Consider the following 22,007-nt stretch of genomic DNA (forward strand, 5'->3'; position numbering starts at 1 on the left):
GTCAGTTATTCCAGGTATCACAATCAAGCTAATAAAAATTCTTAGTATCTTTACATTTGTAGTGTAATAATAATGAATGTTGTAATTATGGGAGTAATCAGGTAAAGTTATTACTTTAGAACAGTTTATCTTTATTATGGTTAATAAAATATGTGGTTGCTAAGCAATTTAGGAATCCATAGCGACCCAAAATTAAATCTAATTTCACCATTGTTAGCGCAACCTTATATTAGCTAACAGTGCAGCCTTTTTAATATGAGGAGTTATTAGTTTTGTCCAGTAAGAAGTAAATTCTGCCCCACTGTGAATTGCATTTAAAAAAATATGGCTTTTTGTGTATTTTTTAAAACATAAATATTAAGTTAGAAATCCTTACCTTGATGAAACTTTTTATTTAATACCGTTTTCTTTCCTTTAAAACAACAATCTTTCAAATTATGCGATTGAAATTAGTATTTTCTGAGGTGGTGCAACAGTGTATTTTTATTTTGCATTATCTGCATTTTTATTACTTATGTAATATATATGTAATCAAAATAAGAAACGTTTTTCTTTTTTTAGAAATAAGGGAGTCTTAATTTGTCCATTGGACAATAGCATTTTGGATTCCAGCGAAGTAACTATTTTTAACTTAGTTTATTAATTTTAATTTTTTAAATCAGTTTATATAACTTATTGTAATTATATAGAAAAATCTATTTTTTGTTTTTCAAAAAATGTGTCTGTTACTAACAATTGATAAAATGTTTTCTCATAGATTTTTTCCGATGCAGCTATTGAAAGAGTTATAATGCAATTAAAAGTTAAATGTAGTAATTTTTCAAATGGTTGTGAATGGACCGGAGAACTAAAAATACTTAATGTATGTTATTTAAATTTTATTCAAAAATATTTGGTGCAACAATTTTACTATATCTCGGTGTTGAAAAGCCTAAAAACATTCTTCATTAATGTTTTTTTTTTAGTATGACTATTATTACTATTTAAAGAGCGTTTTGCTAAAAGTGTTAAAGCGTTCATTTCATTGTTTTGGAAAAAAAATAATAATCTAAATGTCTGGCAAAATATGTTTTGAAAATCAATAGATTTTTAACTGTAAACAAAGTTGATGAAGAGTTTTTTTATTCATATTGACATAGTTTGAGTACTTTTTTAGTCAAAACACCGAACCTTTGAAAATCACAATTTTGGAACAATAGCTTAGTTGCATTTTTAAAACTCGTTCATTACTTATAAATGGAATTGTAAAATATAAGTGATTTTATAACAGTTTAACTGAGGCAGACCAAAGTTTTTGATTTACTATGGTATTCTACTTAATGGCAACTATGACAAGATTTTTAACCCATATGCAATAAAACATAGAGGGATAAATGTTTCGATTTATAACAGTTTAGCAAATTTTTTAAACTTAATGTAACCTAATAATTAATTATAATGTAATCTAATAAGTAGTTAATTAGTTAGTAGTTAAGTTAATGTAATCTTATAAGATTTTATTGCATTTAAAAAAATTATTGTTTAAATGTTTTAAAGTGGTTGTTCTTTTAGATAACTTTGTAGAGATAAAAATATTATTTATAAAAAAAGGCTATTTTAAAAATTATTTTTATTTTAAAGTAATTTAAATAAGTTCTTTTTTTTTAAGAAACATTTGGGTTCTTGCGAATATCAAACATTAAAATGTCTTAACAAACCGTGCTCTACTTCACTTTTGCCTAAGAATCTAAAAGAACACATGGAAAACCTTTGCATTTATCGTTTGGTTACCTGTCAATATTGCAAACAGAGGATTATTTTTAGTGAGAAACAAGTAAAAGCAATCATTTATTTTACTTCATTTTTAATTCTGCTAATATTTATATTTTGTTTTCAAAAAATAAAACTCAACTTAAAGTTTGTTATCACACACACACATGAACACACACACACACACACACACACACACACACACACACACACACACACACACACACAAACACACACACACACACACACACACACACACACGGACACAAAAACACAATTTTTGAGTTTTTTAAACTCCTTCTAGACTTCTTAATCGGGGTAGTTAAGGCGATTTCAAAATATTACAGCGTCTGTATGATATTTTGCTGACCACAACATACTTTTATTAAATAACCAGGTTCCTGAACTATGACAAGACAAAAAAAATATATAGGAGTTTCTAAACTTTGCCGTAACATAAAATAAAAGGGTTTGTGGCGAGAAAACTCAGACCAGAGATTATTACTATTATTTTTTATTCTTCTAAAAGTTACGTTTGCTTGCCAGATTTGAAATAAGATTTGAATTAAATGCGTTGTTTAGGTCAAAGGAACATTATAGTTCAATAATATGATCTGTTATGATTTTTATAGGCAGTTTTTTGAAATTCATCAAATCAGAAATTTTTAAACACAGCATTTTTGTAAATTTTTGGTAAAAAATTTACAGAAATGTTGTCTTTTGACAACTTTATTCAAATAATATGTTCAAGAACAGCTTAGAACTAGGATCTATACTGAGTTGAAGCACTTTTTTCATAAATTTTTAACAAAAATCGATTTTACGCTGTTGAGCAAAGTTGATTTAAGGACTCAAAAATAGTTTTATTTAAAATCATTTTTAGGGGTAGTAAAAAAGTTTTAAAAATTATACAAAAAAGAGAAAAATGCGGTATGATGCAGTAGTGGTGTAGTGGTAGAGTGCTCTCTTCATATACAAGAGGTGCCGAGTTCGATTCCCACCACGTCCGCGCTCAACTTGTTTATCCGCACAGCGTCAAGGTTCGTGTTTCGAAGTTATAGAGTTTAGAGAGGGTTATAACCACAATTAAGTAGCTTCTTTAATAACCTTCTCGGTCTTGGGGATGTGAATTAACATATATATATATATATATATATATATATATATATATATATATATATATATATATATATATATATATATATATATATCACAGCTTTTTTTACGAGTGGCGTCGCTGTTTATATCATTGAATAATAACTAAATTTTGTATTGCTTTTGCAGTATCCATTTTTAGCAGAAATTTTTACAAATGTTGCCTTGGCTATTTTGTTCATAAGTTAGAAATGTAATTTTAAGCCTAATTTACTTAACCCTTTAACAGTGAACGACGGTTATATCCGTCAAAGCTAAAGTAATACTTATATGTGAACGACGGATATAGCCGTTGCTGAATATGCTTTGTTTTGAAGACTTATATCTCAGGCAAAACTGAATGAAATTCAAAAGTTTTTTCAATAAGAGATTTAAAAAAGATTTTAACTTTCTGTTCTGTATTTTATTTAAGTTTATTCTATCTCGCAAAGCATTAATTTTTCAATCAAAGTCAAAACTTTATTAAAAAATGGCGCAAGGAAAACAGCACGATGCTTCCAATTTTATTCTTTCAAAAACGAAGTTTACTGCTGAAGACGCTCTTCGTATTTTGTTGGAAAGTGACAACGAAGGTTCTTTTGAGTCCGAAGAAGAGTTTTCTAGCTCAACTGAATCAGATTATACGGAATCAGATAGTGATTCAGATATTGAAGCTCATGAACTGCAGGCGCATTTGAATGTCGATTGTAATGAAATGTCTTCAGCAGGCGTAGTTCAAACAAATAAACAAAAAAAGGTCGAAAATATGCAATATTCATGGTCTAATGATGAAATTTTAGGCTGTTGTGCCAATTATGAGTTTACTGGTACCCCAGAAGTACATCTTGACATAACCACTTTTGAACCACACCAACTGTTTGAGTTCTTTGTAACCAATGAAATTTGTGATTACATAGTTGAACAAACAAACTTGTATGCTTTGCAATCTCTAAAAGAAAAGCAGTTAAAGCCAAAATCTAGATTTAAAATGTGGACTCCAGTAACTAGGGATGAAATACGTATATATATTGTTTTAATTCTGTATCGTGGTATTATTTGGAAACCAACATATGAGTTGTATCATACAACCAATGTGATATATGCTACACCAGTGGTGCGTAAAGTTATCAAGTATGATAGATTTAGACTTATTGATACATTTATTCACTTTGTTGATAATTCTGATTTAGAAGAAAGTGCTCTAAAGTGTGAAAAAATAAAGCCAATTCATGACTATCTATTCACACTTTTTCGTAAAGCTTATGTGCCTCAACGAAAAATTTTACAATTAATGAATCTTTAGTTTAATGGAAAGGAAGATTGAGCTGGAAACAGTATATCCCAAGTAAACGAGCAAGATTTGGTTTAAAGTCATTCATTCTAGCTGAATCTAAAACAGGATATATTTGGAATGGTTTTTTATACACAGGGAAGGTGGATAAGATAAACACTAACAATTATAATTATATAGCTACAAGTATTGTTATGACACTTATGAATAATCTTTAAAACAAAGGTTATTGTGTATTTATTGATAACTGGTACACATCTGTTGAAGTTTGTCACAAACTTTTATTAAATAAAACTGATTGTGTTGGCACAGTAAGAAAAGACCGGAAAGGTCTGCCAACTGGATTAATTTGCAAAAAGTTACAACCAGATGAGAAGTTTGTTCAGTTTGAAAAAAGTACAGGTATTATGTGTACGAAATGGAGAGATAAAAAGGATATCTATTTATTAAGCACTTGCATTAAAAATAGTATCGTAGAAGTAACTAGATCTGGTAAACCAAGAATAATACCTGCTGTTGTTGATTTATATAACAAAAACATGGGCGGTGTCGATCAAGGTGACCAAATGTTAACCACTTATATTTAAGAACGTAAAAGGGTTAAGAAATGGTATAAAAATTACTTCATGCACCTAATAAACACATCTGTTCATAATGCTTACTGTATAGCTAAAAAGTTAGGATTTACAAAAACATCAATTGTATTTCGCCAAAGGATTATCGATTACATATTTTCAACTTATGTTGACCAAACGAAGAACTTAAAAGCTAGAGGTTGTTCTTCAGTTAATGCTATTCCAATGAGACTAGTTGAGAGACATTTTCCATCATTAATACCTCCTAATCCAATGAGAGCAACCCCATCTAGAAGATGTGCAGTATGTAGTAACAAATACGACAAATACGAGCTGACACTAGATACATGTGTATTGATTGTGATGTTATTCTCTGTGTTAATTATTGTTTTAAACACTATTATACTTCTAGAGACTTAAAAATAAATGTTTTATAATACTTATTTATTTGAATATTGTAAAAAATATGTTTCGTTTTCTTTTTTTGTGACTTAATGTTACAAAAAAAAAAATTTCTTTAAAACAACCATTAAAATCGGAATTTAAAAAAAGTACTCCTCTAGGAAAGAGCCGCCGTGAAAAAAATACTCCACTGTTAAAGGGTTAACAAAGTGCACCAACGAGAAGGTAAGCCATAGGACTTTGCACTTCATCTGTATACTGTCATTTTGCCCAAGGTTAGCCCTCCATTTCTGGATTCTTTCCTTTTCTTGAGAGGCACGTAGTGTAAAGTAATGTTGCCTAAGGTTAGCCCTCCATTTCTGGATTCTTTCCTTTTCTTGATAGGCACGTCATGTAAAGTAATATTAGGTTATTCATTAAGGTTAAGTAATATTAGGTTAAGTAACTAGAAATATAATAATAAAGGTTAGTCCTCCATTTCTGGATTTTATCTTTATTTTATTTTATATTATTAATCTTATATTATATTATATTATTAATCTTGCCTAAGGTTAGCCCTCCATATCTGGATTCTTTTTTTTTTAATTTTAAACTGTTTTTTGTTATAATAATTTTTGTTATATTTTTTTATTGAAGTTCTATATTTTAAATATATATATATATATACATATATATACATATATATATATATATATATATATATATATATATATATATATATATATATATATATATATATATATATATATATATATATATATATATAATATATATATAATATATATATACATATATATATATGTGTATATATATATATATATATATATATATATATATATATATATATATATATATATATATATACATATATGCATATACATATATACACACACACACACACACACACACACACAATATTAGTAAAAATCAAATTAGAAAAAAGTAAAATAAAAGTTAGTACACTACTAAATAAAAGCTAAGTCTAAACGTCTTACACCTGACTTTGAAAAAATGTCAATGACTCTTTCAACATCTGGAATAATTTCTTGATGTATGAACATTAATGCTAAAGAGTTAAAGCGAGACTCAATCATATTACTTCTGGAGTATGTTTTTAGCCTACGTATAACTGAAATACTTCTTTCACATTCACAAGTTGTTATTGGAATTGTTCCTAAAATTTTAAATGCTGTCCTTATATTTGGAAAACCTCTCATGTTAATGGACTTTAAAGTACCAGCAACAGTTGAAGGAATACTTAACTGGTTTTTCCAAAATAATTCCCATAAATCTAATCATAAACTCAGCATGTATTGAAGTAAAATGAGGCATATCAGATGAATAGAAATTTAAAAATTCATAAAAATCAGATTTTTATGTTTTTTTAACTTGTATTCTGGATAGTACAGTTGAAGGAACTGCTGCTAGACCTTTATAAACAAACATGCCATTTTCTGGAAACCTATTATCTAGCTCATTAATAAGATGTTAAATTAATGGAGAAGTAATGCTATGTTTAAAATAGTCACAAACTGTATTTGTTGGATAATTATCCCGGTAAACCTGGACATTACACAATCTAGGTCTCACTTCTTGTATATCAAGAGTTTTGGCCAAACTAAGAGCGATAGCGTACCATTCAGTGTGATATATATCAATTTTATTTTTAATTTCTAATAACAGATTTTTTAGATTAGTTATTTCAAAACACTGCTGGGATATGTCAAAAGATTTAGTTTGAAGAGTTACAGTAATTGCATAAAAAAAATCCATTAATTGTTTTGTAATAACTAAACTTACAATAAAAGAGTAATCTGTTAATAATCTTAAAAAAGAAGAGGATTTGGAAGCAGTTTCACTGTTATACTCCTTTGACTCATTTAACCCCATCTCCTCTAAAGCATGAATAATAGGTATAAAATTATCAAAAAAAACATCAACACCTCTCAGCTTTTGAACCCATCTTGTTCGACAAGTATCTATTTTTTTTTTTTTGATTTGGACTTAAATATTTTTTGAGACAGTTACTACGTTTAGGAGATAAGTTAAAAAAATAAGAAATTTCTTTTACTTGGCCAAGAAGATTTTTTACTTTTTGAACTTGGCATGCAGCTGCTACTACTAAACTAAGTCTTTATTATTAAGAGCTTTTATTCGAGAAGCAACTCCTTTATACTCACCTGTCATACAACCCGCACCGTCATACCCTTGGTCTCTACAATTTTGAATATCAAGTCCAAACTCTTAAAGTGCATTAAGTACATTTAGAGATAGACTAAGACCAGATGTACCAGTCTTGCAATCAATAAATCTTAAGAAATCCTCGCAAATCTCATTATTTGAATTTACATATCTTAAAACAAGTGACATTTGTTCAGTATTTGAACAGTCAACTGCTTCATCACAAAGAATTGAAAAAAAAAAATGAATGCTTGACATTTTTTATTAAAACTTCCTCAATTGCTTTCCCACAAGAATCAATAAGTTGGTTTTGGGTAGTTTTTGATATATAGGTTGCATTTTTTAGACTTGAAGAAAGATGATTAGCTAATATTTGATCACCAGCATCAACACGAAAATTTAAAAGCTCTATGAAGTTACCAACTCCAACTTTTTGTGTAGAAGATTCCCCAATATCAGGATAATAGCAATATCATCGTGATGATATTTGCTATCATCACGATGTCCGCGAAATGCTAGATCGTTTCTACCAAGAAATATTATTGTTTTAATTATTGGAACTAATTTTTTTCGGTTATCAGAAAGAAGTTTCAAACGAGAATTATTTAAATCAACCTCAATAACATTACTTTTGGAATTGCAACGTGAAAGCAATGCATTAAATGAAAGCATAGATTTTTCATGTAAAACACAATTTTCCTCATGTTTTCTATAATCACGAACAGCATTACCCCACTCTTGATGGGGCTTGACTTGGAATACTAGCATTAAGCAAAGTACAATGAAGACAGTAAGCTCCATCTTCTTTGCTAGAATAAGCTAACCAAGAAAACTGGCTCAGCCATTCAAATTTAAATGATCTTTTTGTATTAAAAGATATTGGAAAAACAAACATAGAATTAGGACAAAATACTTTGTTTACCATAACTAACAAAATAGAATCATCTTTGCCAGCGATTAAAAGTTTACCTCGAACAAGATATGTTGAAACATCATACAAAGAATTTAATTCATTATATGAAGGAATAATAACTGAGTTGGAGTCTAATGACTTAACTATTTTTGAATCTACAGAAGGTTCAAAAGGCAACTCTATGAAAGCATTGTCTTTTTTAAAGTTAATTTTAGATTGAATTTTGATATGTTTTGCAGAATCAAGTTTTTTTTTTATTTGTTTCAGTTTTAGGACTAAAAAAGTGTAAAGGATAAGTAGCATCGTTTTTTATAGCCAAATTCTTATTATTGCTAGAAATTAGTTTAGGCTTTTTAATAATTGGTACTAAATAGTTCGGTGTCCAGTTATTATTATTTTGCATCACTGACATAATATCAGTATTACACCATAAAATATTTAAAATATTTTGACCTTGATTTTTAATTGAACGAAATGGAAAAATAAGTGTATTAAAAAGTTTTTTGAATTTTTCTAAGCCAAAATCAGGATAAATTGATCTAATAGGAATATTTAAAACTGATGACAAAGCAATTAGACATAAAAATGAAGAAAACTTGTTAGCTCGGCAGTTGATCAATGCTTCCATTATTATAATTTCAGAAGCTGATTCACTGTTAATTAATTTAAATTGATCTGAACATTCAAAAGAAACACAGGCTACTAGAACACTGGAAAGATTAGAAAAATTATTGTTTTCAACCTGTTTAACAAAAAGGGAGTACCTCGCATAGTAGGAAACTTTTCCAAACAATTCAATCGAAGTTAGAAGCCTCAATACATTAACTGTCTTCAGAGACGAATTGCCTAAAAGAAAAGCTGAACTGTTGAGGCAATTTCCATCTTCAGATGACCTTAAATAAAATAAAAAGTATACTAAAACAAGCTCAGTTTATATTAAATACTAGCTGAAAATATAAAATACCATTAACTTTGATAATAGGGTTTTACCTTAAAGCAACATAATCTTTAGTATCTTCTTGCTTTGGTATAAAACGATCCATTTCAGTATTTTCAGAAGACTGACTATGTGGCTGAACTGGACTCTTATTATTTAAAACTTTCAATTCTTCAGTCAACTGGTTTTTATATTTGCGAATATTTGGCAAATGTCTAGATTTAATTGCATTTGAGACTGAAAAATTCATTTTTTTTTTAAACTTTAGTTTACAAGCAAAGTCCAACGACGAAAATTACGAGCGAAGAACGTTTATAAGGTGGCATATCAGAATTTTGTAAAATTTGAACAATTTGGAGCAACTGATGCAATTGTTCTAAACTTTCTACAAATTTGATTGGTTATAAATAACATTTCTTACCTTTTTTGTAAAGTTTTTTGCGGAAGTTTCGTAGCAACTGATGCAATTGTTATTTTATTAAATAGTGATTGGTTTAAACTGTTTTTTAACCAATTATTAATGATTTAGAGTACAATTGCATCAGTTGCTACAAAGTGATCGGAAAAATTTGTGAAAAAGTACAAATATGATTGGTTAAAACGTACTTTTTTTTTTTTTAAACTAATCACATTTGTATTTAAGGAAAAACAATTGCATCAGTTGCTCCAAAACGCAGGAATTTTGTATAAGTAACGAATAAGTAACTATAGAGATAAAATAAAATCGAGTTTAAATGAATTTTATTCGAGTTTAAAACAAGTATTTTATTTTTAGTGAATACCAGATTCCAATTTCTACGTTTACTTTTTATTAAGAAAAAAAAGTGAAAAAGAGATGTACTTAAATTTAGCGTTGAAAAAAGACTGATGCATGCGCATCATTCGCGACACCCTGGATCCGTCCCTGATAACGAGTAATAACATTATTTTAACTGACCGTGACTTTAAAGGATGCAAAGTTGAATTAATTTATGATATTTTAAATTTAATGAATTCTTTTTAAAAAATCTTGTATGCAAGTAAGTATGCATTTAAGTTATGCACCAAACTAGGTTGCTAACTTCGTTATTTTTAAGTATTTATAATTTATCTTTAAAACAAACTTTTTAGCTCCGCTCGCTTTTAGATAACTACAGAGAAACTAGATAACATCAGTTATTAAATCAGTAAATACTAAGAAATACCTGAAATACTGAAGAGAGAGAGATAGACAGAGTGAGAGAGAGAGATAGAGCGAGAGAGAGAGAGAGGTTGTTTTTTTTTTTTTTTTTTTTCAGATTATTCTCCTCCCCAAGGCCCGAGGGGGGCCACTACAGTCGAGGAGGCTACTCATTTTTATTTTTTTTTTTTATTTTATTTTTTTTTTTTGTGTTTATATTATTATTATTTATTTTTTTTTTTAGTTGTTATTCGTGGTGCAACCCTCTCTCAACTCTTAAACTCCGAAACACGAACCTTGCCGAGCAAGGCCACTGCGCGGAGAAACTAAGTTGAGCGCGGTACTTCCAGGGACGTGGTGGGAGTCGAACTCCGAACCTCTCGCTTACAAAGCGAGCGCTCTTACCACTACACCACTACCGCATTTAAACGGTTGACGGGGTTTCTAACACACTGCGTTAAAAAAAGTTAAAAAGATACACAACAAATCATTAAAACTTATTAAAAATTTATTATGATCTAACCAATCTTGTAATTTTTCTTGTAAAATACAGTAAATCTCAAATCATATCTAAATTTACTAAATTAAAATCATTTTTTAACATGATTTTTATTTAGTAGAAAAACTAAGAAATTAATTAAACAATTACAAAATCGCCTTTAAGGTGGTACTAGCCCATAAAAATTAAAACAGTCAATTTATTTAATTTTAATGCAATTTTTTTTTAAAACTATGTGCATTAAAAAATTATTTAGAGTAAATATAATAAAAAGTATTAGTATACTCGAAAACATGCTGAGTCAGCAAAAAATATACAATTTTAACTACATTTTTAAACAAGGATTTCTTATGAAATAGTCAGCGTGTGAAGCAAAAATTTTGCAAAAAGGTTAACAACATGTTGATTGAGGGATTTGACCAGAATCACCATCAGAACTTTTACAGAATCAAAATGGCTGCACTTTAAAAAATAATTTTTAATTTTTATGTAAAATTTGTGCTGCTAATGTCAATATCTCGACAACAGCTAACTATAAAAGTCTCTTTTTGGTCAAGTCCCTTCACAGTAACCTGATGAACAATCTGTGAAAATTTTAGCCATAATCTCCAAGTAGTTCAAAAGATATTCTTGTTCAAAGTTTAAAAATCTGTTAACAGAGAAAACGCAAGAAAACAAAATAAAACAACTTTAACAATATATATCTTTAAAAATTTCCAGACACATAGGAGTCATCCTTGCTAAATCCTTTTTTTATACCTCTCAATTTTTTCCTTCTTGTTTATGTCACTTCTTTTTCCTTCCTTTCCATATGAATGACGCGATTTTTGTCTTTTTTAATTGCACCGAGAAGGAAATATTTTCCACAATGAAATCCAAGTTGCTTAAATGTTTCTTTATGGGAAACGTAACCTCAATTAAAAGATATAACTGCAGAGAAAACAGCAAACTCTAAAACATTTTTTGAAACAAAATGTGTTTTGGGGCATTTTTCCCAGACTATTTGATTAAAAGACTAATTAGGATTTGGGGTATAGCTGTGTAAACATTTTGACAAAAGATTGTCCGAACTAAGTTCCATAAATATTGAGTGTAATAGGTCTTTTATAGCAACTGGTAAGTTTAACTTGTTTTTATAAGTGCATTGTCCTGTAATCTTATCCCTTTTCTATTTGCACCAGCTAGTATTGGTTCTGGGACAAAATTGATGATGCGTAGCTGCATCACCTTCGCAGCAGTGCCATAAAACTGCAAGTACAGCTTTTTTCATAGGGTAGAGTTTATCATTCTGACGAATAGCCATACCAAAGTAATTCTGCATTAAGTTAATACTTGCATCAGTTAGTCTTCCTTTACCTGAGAGAGTTTTACTGTCATTCAACTTTTCTTTTTTTTTATTGCACGTAAATTCCAAAGTCTTGCTCCAAGTCGCTTTTGAACATGACCGAGACACTCTAGTTTTTCTGGTATCAACGTTTCTCCAAGGTCTTGCTTCCCTTATTTTGCTGTATGCTTTAGTGTCCCTATCTCCTACGTAATGACTGTACCTTAAGTTAAACTTACTTAATGAAGAACAAAAAATTGAAATAGCACCAGCGGACTCCATAGCACCAGATGATTCGTGATGATTAATTGCACACTTATGTCTTGTTTTCCATAGTTCATAACCAGCTGATCCTTTTTTTTTGGACCAAATCTCACAAGATTTACAAAATTTTGACATAGTGTAATAGTCTAAGACCTTTTTATTATCCTTTGAAATTGCAGATACCACGCCATTCAGGGATGAATAACCCCTTTTTTGCCATGTTCCATCAATAGAAATATGACAGTCAACAATATCATTGCTACACGCATTGATGTTAATCATTTGACGCACTTCATGAGCAGCTTTTTGGGTACTTTTTTCAGCAGATTTTTCATATGCACAATAAAGAGTCTTATTAATTTTTTTATAAGTAGTTAATGCAATAGAAAATGGCATATTCATCATTGTTGTAAATGTTTCAATTCCAGCATGACCTTTGCCTATCTCGCGAAAAGTCATAACTGTGCGATAGCTAATTTCATGTGCTTTTTTTACAGTTTTACTTTTTTGTAAAGGTATATATTGAGGAGAAGTATAAGAAAATCTGCGTGCTGAACAAACACTACATTTTATACATAATTTAAGTGAAAACCCTTTGTGTTCATTTTTATTATGTGTAAGCTTAACAGGTGAGCTACACTCAGAACAGCGTGAGAACTCCTCAAATATATCTTCCATAATGCCAAAATGTATAAATATAAAAAAATTAAGGTCGTTAGATTTCTGTTTGTTTTTAGCTGAACTGCCAATACAATTAACTGCTTTGTTCAACATTTTAGCACTTGTACTATTAGTACTACTAAACATATTTGAATAAGAAGCACTTTCAGGTGAAATGTTTTGTTGATCAGACATTTTATGTTGATTTCCATGAAAATAATTTCTTTTTATTCTTTTGCTATTTTTTTTATTTCCCATCTAAGAATAAAGCAGTAAAATGTTAAAAATAAATGCAATAAATTCACTAAAATAATCATAACAAGCTGCTGTTGATACACTGTTATAAATTCACTTCCTTCTCACTATACAATTCAATTTAATATTATTAATGGAATTAACGTATTTGCAAAGTTGATATAAAGCAAAGGAGATATATATGAAATGTAGAATAATAATAGAAATTAATTGTTTGATGAAATTTATGGAAAGTTAGCCCAAAAGTAAGCATTGTTTATTGTTGCTATGCGGTTACCAAATTAACATTTTTTGTCACTAAATTACTTAAAAACATAGTAAAACTGTACATTTTTGAAATCTACAATGATTCTATTTTTCAAATTTAGAAAAAAAAAAAATCTGAAAATTTTGAAATTTGTCGGGCTAGTACCACCTTAAAAGAAAATAGTTTAATCAGATAATGTTTGACTTTATATAAAAAATAAAGTCATTTAGTATGCGAAAATTATTAATAGTTTCGATGAAAACTTAATAAAATATGAAGTGACTAAGATTAAAACTATAAAAGTTCTCAAAAAATTAATTCCTTTTGATAATAATAATAAATTTATTAGTCGCAATATCATAAAATATCAGAAAGAATTTTAAGAAATAAAAAAAGAGTAAAAAATCGATTAATAAAATTCTAATTCAATTTAAATATTAAAATCTTCTTAGATTGATAATGCTAATAGAATTACGAAAAAAAACTGGAATTCGTAACTTGGAAAAAAATATTATAATCAATTGTGGTATTAATATTTAGATTCTATAATAAGATTCATACTTTTATTTGCCGGGGCCGTAGCCGGGGCCAGTTTGCACTAATTCTTATATTTAGTCTTGTTTCTAAAGTATACACCAAAGAAAATAATACAGGATATTTACACCTCCTGCCACTAAACTTAGTGACACGGCTTGACAAGCATAGATCAAAATCTTATCCTATATGTTGCCAAGTAACAATATTTTAAAACACAGAAATAACATTATAAAAACATATATAAACTATAAGTGCATTAAACGTAATTATTGAAAACTTTAAATAAGAGCATTCAGAAATACAAAATAATTTGTGCAATTTTTTTTAAATAACAATAATGGTTACTTTTATTAATAAATATTACACCAATGTTGCATTTCTCAACGTTCTTAGATATAGTTTTCGATGGTTGCGGTTATATGTGTTTAAAAGTATCTATAAACCTAATATTTTTTATTTTTATCAGTCAGCTATATAAACAAAAATTTTCTGTGTAATCATGCTTTCAAAATTGTTGACCTATAAAGCAAAAGTTCTAGGAAAAGATAAAACAGTTGTTAAAATTTTCGCATTTAAGCGCAAACCGCACTAGAATTAAACAAAGATGATAACTTGGATTTTAAGATTTCGAATAGCTACTGGCTTTTTCATTTTTTTTTTTCAATTTACAATTGTTAGTTATTGTTAAATTAGATTTAAGAAATTCTTTTCCATCCACCCTTTCATCAAGATGGCGTCCGTCCGCCCTCCCTCTCGTTTATTAGATTTGGAACAAAACTGCAACCAACCCCTCCCTCTTTTTGCATTAAATACGCGGGACTACTTAAATCTGGTTAAAGTATGGAAACTTTCATAATTTAATATTAAAATTTCTATTTATTAAAGCTAAAGGATTAGTACGTATCTTACATACGTAAGCAAAAAAAGACAAAAACGCAACTTAGGGAATCTCTAAATATTACACAACGCTAAGTTTAGTTAAAAAACGGTAGTAAAAGATCTTAAGTTCTTTAACGCGACAATTATTATTAAACCTTTGCGCACTAGTATTTGTCGCAGGTACTGACATCCATCAATTTCGATACCGTACCTCACAACAGATTATGTTTTAAGCTAACTAGTTATGAATTTAACAGTAAAGCACTTAGATAGTGCAATGATTTTGTATGTAAAAGAGTACAACCTGTTATCTGCAACAGTGAATTTTCAAATCGGTTACCAGTTGCAGGTGGAGTGCCACAAAGCTCTGTCTTTGGTCCGTTTATGTATACTGTTTAGATAAACGACTTACCGAATGAGTTTTCAACTAAGTGTAAAATGTATACTGGTTATTTAAAACTAATTAACATAATTAGATCATTTTCGGATATACGACTCAAATTAATTGAATATAGAAAAAACTCAAAACAAATTAATGACATGGTCAAACTAAGGCTTATAAAATTCAACGTTAGCAAATGTAAACGCTCGCATGTTGGTAGCAAAGATAGTAGTTTACATATACACAATGTATGATTAGATGTTAAACAGAGTTTAAAAACCTGAAACAAAAATGGAAAAAGATTTAGGAACTGTGGTTTCAAACGACTTAAAATGGTCTATTCATGCTAGTTATATGTTCAGTAAAGCTTATAAAATGTTAACAATAATAAAACATTCATTTAAAAACGTAGATATAAACGCGTCTAAACCATTATACACCTCTCTTGAAAGAGCGCATCTAAACAACACAACATCGGTGTGGTAAGTTTACTTAGGCAAGATCAAAAAAAAAACGGAAAAAATACAAATTAAAGCATAACGAACAAAATGTTTTTAAGGAAAAAACTATGAAACAAGACTATCCTACTTTAAATTAACAGCTCTTGAATAAAAAACCGTATTGACCTAATAAAATTTTACGAAAGGGTAATTTATGTAGATAATTTAACTCGGAATACCAACCTTATTTAATAGTTTTATATACAAGAGGTCATAATATTATGCTTCATGGACGATTTGTGCAGCCGTGGCGCAGTGGTAGTGCACTTGCCTCGGAAACGTAAGATCCGTGGTTCAAACCCCACCTCTGGGTAAGTTTTGCGACAACGGTTGGGAAGAAGGCGTAAACTTCCTATAAAATGCTTCTCCGCGGTGCTCTGTGATAAGACCGTAAGGTCTTCGTAGGGCACTTAAAAAAGAAAAAAAAAATCTCGATATTAAAATTATCTTGTTCTATCTCCACTTATTGAAAATATTGAGTTATTGAAAGCCTAAATTTCCTCAGAGTAATATTTTTCTACTATATTAAAACCTAATTTACAAGTAAAAAAGTTGTAGAGAAAAATAAATTTAAAAAAAAATTTATTTATGCCGTCTCATAAAGTTTTTATTTTTTTAATTATTTTATCTCAAAACTAAAAAATTTGGACATAAAACAAGATAATTCTAACGTCGCGAATTAATAAAAAAAATCCAAAGAGATACTACTTCCTAACAAACAGTGTTATTAACAGTAATAATGGTTATTGTACGTAAACACAGTTATTATTAAATAAATAAACTTGATTTTCCGATTAACTAATGTTGCCGCTTCATTTAGATCTACGGATTATTTTTGTAGATTTTTAAATGCTTAACTTACATTTGTTATTATTTGATACAAAATTAGACAAATAAAAACAAATTTAAAGTTTCATATTTTGTCTCTTAATTTTAGAGCTTCATTTTTTTCCTCTCTTTTCAAGCTTCTTTAAAGAAGTTTCGGTTAAAGTTCTTACTATATCTAAAAAGCTTTAAAAATCTTTATAACTTTATTGAAGGTCCTTTAATGTTACTTCCGACTTCCTGCTGAAATTTAATAACAAATTCTATTATTTATAACTGTTGTTGAAAAAGAAGAAAATGTCTTGTAAAATTAGAAAAAAATCATTTTCTTCTCTGAAACCAGAAACAGCGTAGTTTACAATCAGATTTAAACTAAGATTGCCAGTTCGGTTGATGTTAATTAAAAATTGTGATATTCAGCGCAGTTGTATGAATATCACAATTTTTAACTTCTAATTAAATGTCATTCACGACATTAACTCCATGTTATCCTTGACCGCTGCACTTTTTAATTAATGTTTGTAACTAAAGCAAAAGTCTAGTCAATATTTGGAACGCATCAGGTCGTTAACTCCTAAGTGAAAATGCATAAAAGACTATATTGAAGTATGTAGTAACCGAGTACCTATAAAAAAAGGACAAAAGTTCAGAAAGCCTAAAACTTAGACGTAAGAATATTCATAACCAAAAAACGTATGTTTTTTTCTGAAGGCTAAAGTCTATTATTGTTTAATATTATTTGTTCATTGTTCTATAATGCTTTAGATGAAATATTCGTAATAGTGGAAAAAAAGTTTATATTTAACTTTAATTAACACCCTTTAACTGCAAACATTCGTTATATACTTAGTTTTTATTTAATTAGAAATTATACCGTTTTCGTAAAATTGTTTGTTTTAACTATAATACATATTTAATTATAAGATATACCGTTTTAGTGGAAATAATCGTTTTATACTTAGTTTATATAAAATTATAGTTTATATATCAATTGACTGATTTAGGGCGAGCACATAAAGAAGTAGCTAACTCATTAACCACAGGTTTGGGATAGGGCAGCGAGAGTATTTTTTATTATTCAACGTAGGGCGGGAACTCTAAAAGTATTATCAAAAATAAAATATAAGGATTCTGTAATGAACCAATCAATATATTAACAAAATTTCATATTTTTCTAGAAATCCTCGTAAGAATCTCATCAACAGAATAAACAAATAAAACACATTCTTAAGCCGTCAAAGTCTTCTTATGTCGCAAGATTTGACAGGACATACTACTGTTTAGCCAAACACCCTAACTCTCTCCCATTTAAAAGAAACACACTGATCTAATTTAAAGAAAGTTAGCAACTCTTGTAATTTAAGGATGTATAAAAAAAAAAAATTTAATAATCGTTCGTTATTCAGTAAACTATAGAAATGATTGGTTTATAGTTATAAAATAAGAATGACAACAACAATATATCGCAAATCTAGACATTTATATATTTTGTTTTCATTTCAATACAGGACATCAAAATGCATTTATGGCTCATTGCTTTAATATATATTTAGTAACAAATCATACGAAACAAGTCATTTTAAATTACATAATATATTATCTTACAAAATGACGATAATTTAAAACTAGACACGTATTATTAAGTCTTACCATTCCTAAAACTCAGTTTTAATTTAATTAGCTGGGATGTAATGCATACCCTAAAGATAATAAATATCAAATCAAAAAGATGAACACGCGACTTACCAAAAATTGATGGAAAAAAAGAAAAAAAATTTGAAACAAGTGATACTGAAATGGATAGTTCGTGCAAGTTGAATAAGCGAATAATTTAACGCATGTTAGAGTTGTACAAACAAATGTACCGCAAAGCTCCATAACGCATGTTGAGGTTAAACGGTAAAAAGTAGGAACAACAAAAGCTATTCTCTTTGGGCTAAATTTTAACAGTTGTATATGTAATTTGTGAATAAGAGTGCAACTCAATTGTCAAAATAGTGTATATATATATATATATATATATATATATATATATATATATATATATATATATATATATATATATATATATATATATATATATATATATATATATATATATATATATATATAGTAGTAGTAGTAGTAGTATATATTTGTCACAACAAAAGTAAAAATAATTGACAAAATAAAAATCATAGAATGTCAGATTATAGTTAGTTTTTGTGAAGCTCATATTGCAACTTTCACTAAGGGTAGCTGCGAGCTGTAGTAACATTAAAGCTTATCGAGGCTTGCTTTAAAAACTGTTGACAGCTGGAGAATCGATTACTCCATCCATATATATATATATATATATATATATATATATATATATATATATATATATATATATATATATATATATATATATATAGTGAACGGAAACTTTCGGCTTCGGCCGAAACCGGAATTTCTGCTTCAACCATTTTTTTACTTTTTCTGTTTCGGCCGAAATTTCGGTTTAAACCGCAACCGAAATGAACCGAAACTTTTAAAAGATTTTTTTTAAGTTTTAATATAGAGTGGGATCATGACAGTTTCCTAATTGTAATCGTTTGTTAGTAAATCAATTTTTAAATATAACAATTGTAAAAATTTTAATTGAAATCACGTTACATAATAGTTTTAAGTTACTATTCTCAAATCATTCTTAAAATGAATTAACATTTAAGTAAAGCAACCCAAACCAATAGTTTCATCAAAAGTTTCTAAGTGCTAAATTTTACAATGGAAAATAATCGATAAAAAACTGGTTTATGGAATCATTTTACCGTGACAGTTAGTGATTTCAAATACGGAACTTGCAATTTGAAAATATCTCGTGGATCACACAATCCAAATCTTTAATCACTTAGCGGACTTTCATTACATTTAAGAAGTGTTTTACTCTAAAAAATCTGAAAAAGCAATACAACTATTGGCAGTTCTATAAATCTCAAAAATTGATTCAAACTTTAAAGAAGGTCTGAAGTTTCTTGTGCGACCGTGGCGCAGTGGTTAGAGCGCTTGCCTTTTAAGCAGGAGATCCAGGCTCAAAACGAGCTTTTGATATATTATTGCGTCACGGTAATGAAGGAGGCGTAAACTTCCTGGTTAAATGCACTTCCGCGGTGCTCTGTAACAAGACCTATAGGTCTTCTTGGGGCACCTAAATAACAAAAAAAAAAAAAGTTTCATAGATTTCTATTAGAAAACAACATTAAAAGCAAAGTTTGGTTTGGCATAAGTAGCAAAGAGATTCCTTAGACCTCCACCCACATCTGCCGAAGTTAAAAGGTTGTTTTTAACTGCTGGAGAAACTCTTTCAAATGAAAGAAACATACTTTTGCCAGAAAACATGAAAAAATATGTATTTTGCAGAGAAAATACTTCAATTATTACCTTTAATTATTGAAATGTCTTGACATATTAGAGTTTTTATCAAACTATGTTACATGGTGATTGGCTAGATATATGTAAAATATTTTTTTTTTGCTTTAATTCGGTGATCATAAAAGGTTCAGGGATTTTAAACATTCATTTTCAAATTTCGGCCGAAATTTCGGTTTCAGTTTCGGCTACGGCTTCAATGAACCGAAATTTTGGTACTTTTGGTTTCTGTCGATCACTATTTATATATATATATATATATATATATATATATATATATATATATATATATATATATATATATATATATATATATATATATATATATATATATATATACATACATATATATATATATATATATATATATATATATATATATATACATATATATATATATATATATATATATATATATATATATATATATATATATATATATGTATATATATATATATATATATAAAAATATATATATATATATATATATGTATATATATACTTATTTTCAGCACCTTCATTTTCATCATTGATCGATATTAATACTAGTAAATGTTCTTTTTAATCGGTCAGAAGAATGCCTAATTAGAGTTTGTCCAAAAATTAGGTAACGCAATTTTCTACCTTCATTCTACATTCAATTTTCATTTCTTGTCACAAAATTGTAACTCTTAAGTAGCAAGTTTTATATGAGTTGTCACAAAATCTTGAAAACCCCCCTACCTACCCTTACAATGTTACGTAATTTATGGACAAACCCTTAGCCTCCCAATGGTTTGCATGGCATCCATTTGGTTAAATTTTTCTTTGGCTTTAAACCAGCATCTAATAAAAACAACTCGTAGTTCAATAAGATCATAAAATAAAATATATTTAAATACATGTCATGATCCATAGCCAAAAAAATCATTTTTGATTATAAAAGCTAATCAAACATAATAATAAGCTAATGAGAATATCAGTAATAACGTTACATAGTCTTATCAACTCTTCAAACTTTTTTTTCTTCTTAAGACTATTCATGCTGTATTCCGATAAAATTACAAATATAAAAAAGATGATAAATGTCATACTGTCAAACATGCATTTTAAAATTCGAACTTTTTTTTAAAGGAGTCTGTACTACTTTTATGCCTTTTGGCCCATAATCACGCCAAGCCGATCGTGTTTAGATTTTTACATCAACGTATTGTTAGTGTCTTACGGATTACCAGCCAAAAAATCTAAACCCGATCAGCTTGGCGTCATAGTTTTCTGGTAAATCTGGTATCTGGTAAAAATATTTTTTTGGCCAAAAATTAAAAAAAAAAAAAAAATCAAAAAACAAGAAAAAATATTGTAATTTTATATATTTAAGCCAAATAATAAAAAATAGTTTTTATATTATACATTTTTGGTAGTTTTTTGATGATAGAATTGCTTAAATCATCTACCAAATAAAATTCACTATTTAATAAAAATATTGATCTATAGTGGTTTGTTTCATTATTAAATATTGTGCAACATATAAAATTGAAACAACGTTTATCAATTATAAATGATAATGGGATATCATTTATATTTAGTTCATCTTCATCTTCTCGGAACACCTCTACAAATAAACAAAATGGGTGAAATAAAAACTTTGCAGTAGAATCATTAGAGCAGATTTTACACAATTCATTCAACTTGATATTTAAATATGTTACTTTCTCTGCGTTTTTAATTAAGATAAACTCATTAATGTTTGGACAAATCGTTTTGTTACAGGTTGAACAATTAAACTGAATTGTCTGAAAATGTATTAAAAAACAAATAAACGCATTGCATTCTGTATCAAGAGTACTGAAAGTTAAAGAATCATTTGGTTTTAGTCTCATAACAAGAAGAATCCATATAGTTTTTACTCTATCCCATTCACAAGT

At 28.3% G+C, this 22,007-nt stretch overlaps 1 protein-coding gene across 12 annotated transcripts in view; it reads left to right on the forward strand.

Moving 5' to 3' along the window:
- LOC136083971 (TNF receptor-associated factor 5-like) overlaps positions 1–22,007 on the forward strand; it is a 206,579-nt gene that overhangs the window by 55,470 nt on the left and 129,102 nt on the right. For 10 of the 12 annotated variants that reach the window (XM_065803935.1, XM_065803946.1, XM_065803944.1 and 7 more), the window contains exons 3-5: positions 562–616; positions 758–862; positions 1,649–1,813. In XM_065803935.1, the coding sequence (XP_065660007.1) occupies positions 562–616; positions 758–862; positions 1,649–1,813 (325 nt within the window). The remainder of the gene's footprint in view (positions 1–561; positions 617–757; positions 863–1,648; positions 1,814–22,007) is intronic. The other 2 variants (XM_065803940.1, XM_065803942.1) reach the window with 1 other exon arrangement.

The sequence above is a fragment of the Hydra vulgaris genome, chromosome 08 (assembly GCF_038396675.1).
Source record: "Hydra vulgaris chromosome 08, alternate assembly HydraT2T_AEP".
In the NCBI taxonomy this organism is placed as follows: domain Eukaryota; kingdom Metazoa; phylum Cnidaria; class Hydrozoa; order Anthoathecata; family Hydridae; genus Hydra; species Hydra vulgaris.